The sequence below is a fragment of the Festucalex cinctus genome, chromosome 6 (genome assembly GCF_051991245.1).
Source record: "Festucalex cinctus isolate MCC-2025b chromosome 6, RoL_Fcin_1.0, whole genome shotgun sequence".
Taxonomy (NCBI): Eukaryota; Metazoa; Chordata; class Actinopteri; order Syngnathiformes; family Syngnathidae; genus Festucalex; species Festucalex cinctus.
The window spans coordinates 2,243,541-2,253,844 of NC_135416.1; the positions used below are offsets into that span (position 1 = coordinate 2,243,541).

At 37.3% G+C, this 10,304-nt stretch overlaps 2 protein-coding genes across 7 annotated transcripts in view; both read right to left on the reverse strand.

Moving 5' to 3' along the window:
* LOC144020883 (protein phosphatase 1 regulatory subunit 29-like) overlaps positions 1–2,805 on the reverse strand; it is a 107,690-nt gene extending 104,885 nt beyond the window's left edge. For 2 of the 5 annotated variants that reach the window (XM_077524757.1, XM_077524755.1), the window contains exon 1: positions 2,754–2,805. The gene's annotated coding sequence lies outside the window, so the exon portion shown is untranslated. The remainder of the gene's footprint in view (positions 1–2,753) is intronic. The other 3 variants (XM_077524756.1, XM_077524753.1, XM_077524754.1) reach the window with 2 other exon arrangements.
* A 286-nt stretch (positions 2,806–3,091) lies between these two features.
* mfng (MFNG O-fucosylpeptide 3-beta-N-acetylglucosaminyltransferase) lies at positions 3,092–9,519 on the reverse strand. Of its 2 annotated transcripts, none has more exons than XM_077524770.1 (8): positions 9,079–9,519; positions 7,842–7,887; positions 6,837–6,939; positions 6,517–6,670; positions 5,858–5,943; positions 5,594–5,759; positions 4,169–4,258; positions 3,092–4,115 (listed from the first exon to the last, which is right to left on the reverse strand). In XM_077524770.1, the coding sequence occupies exons 1-7, from the start codon at positions 9,397–9,399 to the stop codon at positions 4,169–4,171; spliced, it is 966 nt and encodes a 321-aa protein (XP_077380896.1). In that variant the 5' UTR covers positions 9,400–9,519; the 3' UTR covers positions 3,092–4,115. The 2 variants fall into 2 exon arrangements, with proteins under 2 accessions (XP_077380896.1, XP_077380895.1); XM_077524769.1 differs by having other exon boundaries at positions 3,096–4,115; positions 4,173–4,258.
* Between the last annotated feature and the right edge of the window lie 785 nt (positions 9,520–10,304).

The following is a 10,304-nucleotide window of genomic DNA, read 5'->3' on the forward strand; positions in this document are numbered from 1 at the left end:
CTTGGTAAAAGCAAGAAAGTTGAAAATACATTTACAAGCTCGGCAGCATGCTGTATGTAAACAGGCGGAGCTAGACACAACGCAGTCAGCTGATTGGCGGACCGATAGAATGGTCACTTGCGCTCTGACGTCATCCCAGATGCTACGCTATGATGTCATTGCCAAAGATGCAGAGGAAGGAGTCAAGAAATGATGAAAGTGGAGCGTTGAAAGGAGGGGGGGTGGCGCTAAGGGGGGTGGAGAAAAAGGGTGGGATGGACGGGAGGGGGGCGGGGTTGAGAAGGGCGAGGGGGGTGGGGGGAGTAGGAACACGCAGAGAATCTCAAGCGCGGCTCTAGTTATGGTCGTCATGGTAACAGCAGGGAGGCAAGCGCCGTCTCTCCTCGGCCTGATGATTGTCGACATTTTCTATCGCGTGCGTGTGCGAATACTTGTGCTGGCCAAAACAAATTACATTCACAAGATTTTTGCACAAAAACATATTAAGTATTATATTAATTATTAAATTGTTATAGCATACGATTACGTGCATAAATAAGCATATGTTATTATTTTCGCATGTTTGATCATTCCATATTTGCCGGTGAAACAGCAATACACTTTTATACTAATTCCTGCTAAATTTGTGAAAAATAAACGTAAAAACAAAACATGCAATGATGATGTAGTATTAAGTGTTGCCGTTTGTTAGCTAACATGCTACTTTAGATTGCGTGTGTCTCAAAAAGAGATTTTGATTCTGATTAATATTGTGCTTGCGGAATGTGAATTAAGACGCAAAATCCACATCCTAAGGAGTGGCGGCCATTTTGCCACTTGCTGTCCACTAAAAAAAATAATAATAAAAAAAAAAAAAAAAAAAAAAAAAAAAATCACAGTGACAAACGGCTCGGCTTGCGAACGTCACATGACCAACTCACGTGACCCGTGATTGGCCGTTACCTTGCAGCAACGGTGATGTCATTTTCAAATCGACAGCAAGAGGGCAGTGCAGGACAAAGCGAGATGGATAAAACGGCTGCTTATTTCATACTCTACAAACGCAATATTAATGAGTGGGGGCGCATCGAACATATGAAAAAAAAAAACATTTTTGACTTGAATTCCCTTTTAAATGACCATAAATCTGAAAAAAATATATAACAAAGTCGAACAATGGAGCCAAACAAGGTCTCACAACAAATCAACATGTCTGCTGTTGAATTTAAAGAGAACCAAAAAAAAAAAAAAAGTGCTTGAAGGCTCCTTAAGGAGAGACAAGAGAGTTATGGAGTCATTCGGTGTTAGTGCCAGCCATTTTGTTTCACTTCAAGTCTATCACACATACATAAAAGATGGCCGCCGTCTCAGCTACACACGCTTTCATGTCATTCTTGTGGACGCGGCCGGAACGCACCTGTTGATGCGTTTGAGTGGATGTGTGACTTTTTTTTTTTTTTTTTGGTATGCGTGCACGCGTATCACGTATCACTCGCATTGAAGCATGTGTTTGAGTTTGTGTGTGTGGTTCAGGTGGTCTCACGGACACGGTTGCAAACAAGCGGGCAGGTGGCGGATCAGCGAGCCGGTGAGCTGCGAACACGCAAACACAATCGCAGACAAATCCATCTGCATATGCACACGCATAAATAAATACATTTATGCACGTTGGTGAATGCGTCCGCATACAAAAAAAAACAAAAAACGCCACACATAGACACTGTCTATATACACACACCAACAGGTATGTTGAAGCACACACATTCACACTCATTTCTTTGTATGGAGAGTGGATAAATTGGGAGATATTTTCACAGATATATATATATATATTTTTTTTTTTTTTTTTTTTTGCTTGGACCTGCTAGCGTGATACGAGCGTTCACCTCAACTTTATAATAAGCAGCACTTGGAAAACTTCCAACAGATCAAGAAGAAGAAGAAGAAGAAGAAGAAGAAGAGCAAGAAAAAGATGAGGAAGAAGAAGAGCAAGAAAAAGATGAGGAAGAAGAAGAGCAAGAAAAAGATGAAGAGGAAGAAGAAGAACAAGAAAAAGATGAAGAGGAAGAAGAAGAGCAAGAAAAAGATGAAGAGGAAGAAGAAGAGCAAGAAAAAGATGAAGAGGAAGAAGAAGAGCAAGAAAAAGATGAAGAAAAAGAAGATGGGGAAGAAGGAGAAGAAGGAGAAGAAGAAGATGAAGATGAAGAATTTATTAACAGTGAGGTCCATTTCAGTTGACGGCAGAGGGCGGTATTGGCCAAAATGGTGGCCCACAGGGGACCCTAGAACTACCCAACAGAAATAGCTACAAAAAAACAGAAGACAAAATGAGCGAAATTACACACGTTCGCTGCTATTAGGAGTTGTCATTACATGGCGTGCTGCCGCCATCTCGTGGCTGCTTGTGGATCTACAAGGTCCTTTCCCCTTTACAAAATTGACGAATGTATTCAAATTGAAGGTGTTAGTCAAGACTCATGAAGACCCCTTGAACGTTCGGAAATGGTTTTCCTTCAGCAAGCTCTTAATCTGACAAGATTTCTGATTTGACCTCCCATGAAGTTGAAATCTGAACCAGAACAGCCGAGCTGAGTCTAATCAAGTGTTGGTATGTTCACCTTGTGGTGGCCATAAAAATAGCGTATTGTAGAAATATTGTAGTGAGACGCTAAGTGGACATTTTAGAAGACAAAACGGACCCTGAACTTACAAAGAGAATATTGTAGTAGACGCTAAGTGGACATTTTAGAAGACAAAACGGAGCCTGAACTTACAGAGAGAACTGGAACAAGGACGTGCCTGCTGGACTGGGGCATAGAGTCACGTTACGACTTCCGCCTCCAGGCTTTATGATGGATCCCACTTGTGACGTCGCCAGGACACGCCCTGCTGCAATATGACTGGCTACCGCACCGCAGGTCGGACACGCCCTGGTGCCGAGGCGGGAACGCTACGTGACATCAGTGGCGCCATTTTGAATCTCAGTAACATCGATTTAAAAATGTTCCGAGTTTTTCTGTTGTGTGAATGCGAGACATATTTGGAAGTGCTACTGCTGAAGGGCGTGTCCTTTCCGGATGCAGCAGCCAATCATATTGCATGAGGATTTATTTAAAAACGCCCCGCCCCTCCCACAGGTCAGCGTACTCATTTGATTTTCTAAAAATGTCAGCTATGATACAAGTGCAAAGTGTGTTGGAAATGTATTCATTTTTAATCAAATATTTTTTTATATATATTGAACATATAGTAACAAAACATTTTAACAATAACATAGACAAACCGCATTGAATTTCATTTTAAAATTAATTGATTTCACTCCCATGAGTAATTGAATTATATATTGTTCTCATTCAAAAGTTATTGTTTAAAAAAAATAATAAAAAATCTTACATATTTTTTACACTTGTAATGGCACAATTACATGTATTGTATGTTTCTTTTTTATTTTAAATTTTCCCTTCTGCTACTTGTGTATGTTTGTTTATATGTTCAATAAACAAACAAACGTTTTCACTGTTGTGTCAAATAAAATTTCATAATTTGCGACATGTTTTGTCGACTTTGCCTTTTCCATGAAAACTAACGCGAATGCAATTGGTGATTTTTCAGTGTTCATTCACTTTAGAAAGCCACTATTAATTTAAATAATGTGCAAAAAAAAAGTATGTTCTATCATATCAACCGACATTTTTTTTTTTAAATTACATATATTCGTACAGGTCTAGTAATTCCTAATTATATTACATAGGTTGTGCCGCACCTCGAATGTAGGCTTGCAAAGCTTGCAAAGTACGTGCTTCCAACTTAGGTTGTTGCATTCTATTAGTTCACCACTAGATGGCAACAATTTAACCACACTGTCACTTTAAAAGATGTAAAAATACGTCCTTGGCATTGAATGTGTTGCTTTTTTTTTTTTTTTAGTTCTTTGAAAGCTGACATATTTATTAAAGTGACAAAAATGTGTTATTTAAAACAACAAAAAAACATTTGTACAAGTCAACAATGTCCATTTGCTGGAAAAAAATGTCCCCGTTTGTGACAAGAGTGATCTTTTGAGTTGTGACGTGGTGATCCCGGTTCAGGGGCACCATCTGGTCAGCGGGTGCAGCAAGCAGTGCAGGGTCTTGAACCTGATTGGGAGCCAATTGATTAACGGGCCGATTGATTGATGACTGAGATGAACTCACCTGGACGGATCTTCTTCTTTGGAGAAACGTCCTTTCAGCTCCACGCGGTTCATCTTGTTCTCCAGCAGCCCGTAACTTAGTGTCACCTGACACAAGTCACAGGAAGTCACATGACATTCAGTCAAAGCAGTTAGCATTGTTTGCGTGTATTTGCACACACAGAAATAAGTCAATTACGAATAATAATGTATCAGAATCCATTAAAAATATAATTTTTTTTTTTTTTTAATTTTAAAAAATGTGTTTCAATTTCTTAATATTCAACTCAAATTATTTTAAATTAAATTAAATATATTGGGAAGTTATTAAAAAGTAAAGTATTAAAGTAAATATTCAAATATCAGAAATAAATAAATTACAAATAATAATGTATCGGAATCCATTAAAAATATAATGGCTTTTTATATATATATATATATATATATATATATATATATATATATATATATATATATATATATATATATATATATATATATATATATATATATATATATATATATATATATATATACAAAAATGTGTTTCCATTTCTTAATATTCAACTAAAATTATTTTAAATTAAATTAAATATATTGGGAAGTTATTAAAAAGTAAAGTTTCAAAGTAAATATTCAAATGTCAGAAATAAATAAATTACGAATAATAATGTATTGGAATCCATTAAAAATATAATGGATTTTTTTTTTATACAAAAATGTGTTTCCATTTCATAATATTTAACTAAAATGAATTTAAATTAAATTAAATTAAATATATTGGGAAGTTATTAAAAAGTAAAGTATTAAAGTAAATATTCAAATATCAGAAATAAATAAATTACGAATAATAATGTATCGGAATCCATTAAAAATATAATGGATTTTTTTTTTTTAACACAAAAATGTGTTTCCATTTCATAATATTTAACTAAAATGAATTTAAATTAAATTTAATTAAATATATTGGGAAGTTATTAAAAAGTGAAGTTTTAAAATAAATATTAAAATGTTAAAAAAAAAAATAGACATAAAAATAAATAGGGAATTTATTTAAATTTACGTAAGAATTCACACCGAGAAAAAAAAATTAAATGTGTTGGGAAGTTATTAAAAAGTAAAGTTTTAAAGTAAATATTCAAATGTGAAAAAATAGACATAAAAATAAATAAGGAATTTATTTAAATTGTCATTTATAAGAATTCAGACCGGAGGGGGGGGGGAAAAAAAAAAACATCAATATTTCAGTTTTTTTTTTTTTTTAATTAAGGTTCCTATGATCCTACCCTGAGAACTCCCATTTGGGTCAAATTGTATTTATTTATTTATTTATTTATTTATTTATTTACTTACTTATTTATTTATTTTGTATTCTTTCTTTTTTTTTTGTTATCGTTTACTTGCTGCAGTTCCAAGTGGCTCCCAGTAGAGGGCAGCACACACCTGCTGCATGAGGCTGGCGCGGCGCAGCAGCATGAGGTTCTCAAAGTGCGAGTGGAACAAGGGGCAGTGGACCATGGAGACCCCCACGCGCTTCTCCACGATGAAGCCCACCGTGCAATCGTCGGGCAGGCGGATCTTCGCCGACGTCTCCTCGAAGCGACGGCCGCTGAGTACGCGCGCGCACGCACGCACATGCAGCTTTGATTGACGGGACGAGGTTCGGACGCGTGCGAGAGACATGATGGAGGAGGAGACCACAAGTACCTGGCCCAGGGGGACATCTTGTGGGCCAGACGTCGACTCAAGCAGAAACCGGCTCCTCCGGTGGCGAACCAGAACTTCACTTCCCTCTGCACATGTACACACACGGAATTTTTATTTATTATTTTTTTCAATTAAAAGGACAAAATTACAAAAAAAAAAAAAAAAACGTTTGTGTATGATTTCATGCTACATTTACATTCAGCGTCACCTTCTGGTGTGCCCACCTTGGCCACCGGGAGGCAGTACAACACAGTCATGCAGACACCAACGAAGAAGAATTAGACTTCTAACAAGTGATTGCTAATATTAGCCGTTTATCGTAGACGATAAAAAAATATGTATATGTGCCTGGGAGTATCGTTACATTAGCTGTTGCTTCTTCAACTAGTGATGCTAGCCATTAGCATTAAGCATTAAGCTAGCATTAGCATTAAGCTAAGCGGAACTTTCTAAGTCAAAGCTCTGTGATTGATGTAGCGTTCAACTGTTTAGCACCATTTGAGTTTTTCCGGATTGTTTGGAGGTGTGGCATAATTCCTGAAGCCACGCCCCCCCCACCCCCCACCCCCCGCATTGAAATTCACGACAATTATTTTTAGAAATATGACATTGTTTAAAAGTAATGCCACTGAAATTTGTATAACTTAGCATAACGTTACCGTTCGGTTTCCCTCCGCGAGCTCGTGCGCCGTGATCGGCTTGTCCAGGCTGGCCTTGCCCACGTAGACGTCGCCATCTTGCGGGAAGGCGGCGAGCGTGGCGACGAGCGCCTCGCCGTTCACGTAGTTGTCGTCGTCCACGTGACAAAACCAGCTGAGGGGGAGAGCCCCAACAAAACGTTTACGCAGCAGCCGCTCCATATGCGAAATTACAAACATGGGGTCTAACCAGCCTCCGCGCAGTTTATGTCGCACGCCGGACATGAAAAAAAGAACCCAAAAAATGTCCCAAAGGAAAATCCGGCTGACGTCTCGCTCACCTCTTGTCAGACGCCATGAAGCCGTCGTATTCGGCGGCCATCTTGCACGCCAGGGCCTGCTGACTGTGGTCCGACTGGCAGCCCGTCATCACCAAATTGTAGCCTAAAGTACGTCATCACGTTAATATGATCAAAGAGTGACGACTGGTTTATGACCCCCTGAGTGATTTATGACATATCATGGTAGCAAAATATTTTAGTTATTTGAGTGTTTCTTTGATCATTCTACCTGTTGATCTTTTGACAATTGTATTTGTTTCTTGATCTCGAGCTCAAACAGACACAGGATGTCATAAATCCACAGGTGTACATTTTATTACTTGCAGGTTTGTGGTTTTTGTTTTGTACATTTATTGTTCATTCTACTTGCTTTATGTCAGTTTTACTATTTACAGGCAATCCTAAAAATGTACTTTTGTCTTATGACAGTCATTAATCATTCATTTTGAGGATTTGTGACAGATTTATGACTTCCCAAATAAAGGTGTGTTTTTAAGTTTGTTTTATGACACATATTAATCACTTTGCCCTTTCATCTCTGACATTTGACTTAACTTTAATCAGGCTCACATCGCCTACTTCATCGTTCATCTGTTTTCTGGGCTTAATTACCAGAAGGGTCATAAATCTACCAACTTTTTTCTTTTTTTTCATAATAAAAACGTTCCATCTCTATGTCACAAAACTATGTCGGTGTTTGCAGATGTGCTTTGTTTATTGTTATATGATGATTAATGATCATTACCATTTGATATTTTATGACGTTTGCTTTTGTTAATTTTTTATTATTTGCACGATAAACATAAAAACACTTGGTGTAAATTTTATACTTTACATTTTATTGACATAATAATTCTATTATTTAATGACTGACAGTTTTATTATTACTTTATTGGGGTAGTGGTGGTGGCGTCATGGAGTCCTTTGTGGGTGTCATAAATCACTCAGGGGTCATAAATGCGTCACTTTGTGACAGAAGCTACTCGTTCGACCTCCCTCTCGTACCTTCGGCCTGCAGGTGGTCATCCCCCGCGTCCGTAAAAATGAACGTCTGCGAGAAGAAAGAGAGAAAATCGAGTGCATGTTGAATATGATGCGACGACGAGGCGACGCGATGCGTGCGAAGCGTGTGAGAAGAGTGCGCTCGCTCGTCTAATCGGCTTCTCAACTTCCTGTTCGCCACTTCCGCTTCACGTATTGTTAAGAGGCTGCGCTTCCTGTCAGCCCAGACACCACTTCCTGTGTGTGTGTGCGTGTGTGCGTGTGTGTGAGCATGTGTGCGTAGGTTGACACTGTCTTGTGACAGTGCTCTGCAAAGCAACATGACACATCTTATGATTTTTTTGTTGTTGTTGTTAATGTAGGCGTTTTTATTTTTGTTTTGTTTTTTTACTTATTTAAATGAATGCTTGGAAATTTCAACGTTCAATTCTTGACAATTGGATATGACAAGACTTTTAAAAAAAAGTATATTATTATTTTTTAAAATTATGTTTTGGATTTTATATTTGAGGCTATTATTTGAATGAATATACGATATACATTTATGACCTTGGCAATTTTAGAATATTTGAATTCTTAAAACATGTAATATAATGAAACTATAGTGATAACATTTCATTCTTTTTTTTTTATTATGCTTATAGTTTTGTTTAATTGAAGGCTGTGAGTACTGTTTTAAATTAAAGTAATATTTTGATATTATTTTGCAACCTTGACATTATTGGAATCTGACAAAATTAAACTGGATACTACAGTGTTTTTTATTCATCTATTTATTTATTTATTTATTTATTTATTTATTTTAAACAACCATCTTAGCATATATATATGCCAGGTCTAATATTGGTCTATATACATATAGATTTTTTTTTTTTTTTTTATAAATTACATTCAAAATACATATTAGCATAATAGCATATACGTTGCTGTTATCACACTTTGGACTTATAAATTGTACTAATTTAAATACGTTACTTCTCTTTGTTTGATTTATTTACTTGTGTAACGCAAATTATGTTCATCGAGAATATAAGACAGCAAAATTGCGTGTTTTTTTTTTTACACTATGTACTTTTTAAAAAATAATATCAAGTTTTTTTTTTGGGGGGGGGGGGTGAAATTTTGGCCAATCGTTACTACGTCACCGTTCAAGTTTTAAACACGCATTTCACCCCCCCCAAAAAAAGTGATTTATTTACTCAATAAATTGATCATAAACAGTTGTAATAATCGCACTCACGTGCGTCTTGGTGGTGGAGATCCAGGTGTCCAAAAGGAGGGCCAGGCGCGTCCCGTGGAACCTTCCGGTGGTCTTGACCGCGATGAAGATGTCCTCCAGCCGCAGCCCGGAGCCTCGGCGGCGGTCCCCGGACGCCTCCGGCCCGACGGCGGCTTGCCGGGAGGCTTCGTGAGGGGAACGACGACGACGACGAGCAGCCGTCGCGGGCAAAAGCTCCGACGGGCCGCCGACGTCCCACTCCAAGTCGGCGACGAGAAGCACCAGCAGGAGGGCGAGGATGAAGAGCGGCAACCGGCGACTACTCAGACATCTCTTCTTCATGGCACAGGAGATCAAAAAGAACAAATTATGATCGTAAATCACCAAAGAATTCTATCATGAAACATGGTGACAACAAAGTGGTTTCCATCGCCTTCCTCTTTCGGCGTGTGGGTTCCTCGTTTGTGACGTCAAAGTGCAGCGCGCATCGTCCGAGCCAAATACCAAATAATGGGATGAAAAATAAATAATAATAAATAAATAAACACAATTTTAAAAAAAAAATCCAAAAGTGTAGATTGAGCGCCCAGCAAGAATTTAATAATTCTAAACTATACTACATTAAAAAAAAAAAACTAAAAATAAATAAATTAAATAAATGAAATTAAAATGACGTCATAAATCTAAATCAGAGAAGTTTGTCTCTTTAAAAAAAAAAAAATAAATTCAGTGCAGGCATGAAGTGTCTAACGACTTTGTCTTGGAAGCTGCAGACTCATTTATTATTATTATGGAAAAAAACATACAAATTAATAGGCTGTGTGTGCTTCTGCTATACATGTCCCAGCACCAATCAAATAAAATAAATAAATAAAAATGTTCGTGATACATATTTTTAACAAGGAAATTCGCACACAAAAACATAGAGAACCACCAACATAAACAAGATTTTGTGTTTCAAGCTGATCCGTGTGGCACTTTCTGGTGTGCGCAACTTGGCCACTGGGGGGCAGTAACACAGTCACACAGAAAAAAAAGAGTTTCACAACTAATAAGCTGTTGTAATATTATGCAGCATCCATTAACCAAAGTTTTTGTTTTTGTTTTTATGTTTGCTTTTTGAACAACAACATGTAAAAAGTGAGGCAATGATAAAATGAAACGAACGTTTTGAAATCATCCACAACATAAAAAACAAAGAAACATTGCATGGCAGGTGCAAAGTATGCAATGTACTTGTGATATGC

What these genes read in the sequence shown, in the direction of transcription:
- mfng (XM_077524769.1), bottom strand. Translation starts at nt 9,399, where the DNA reads ATGAAGAAGAGATGTCTGAGTAGTCGCCGGTTGCCGCTCTTCATCCTC. An exon ending in TCGCGGAGGGAAACCGAACG is followed by an intron (nt 5,944 to 6,516) that starts GTAACGTTATGC and finishes GTACATGTGCAG; the next exon opens with AGGGAAGTGAAGTTCTGGTT. An exon ending in AAGATGTCCCCCTGGGCCAG is followed by an intron (nt 5,760 to 5,857) that starts GTACTTGTGGTC and finishes GCGCGTACTCAG; the next exon opens with CGGCCGTCGCTTCGAGGAGA.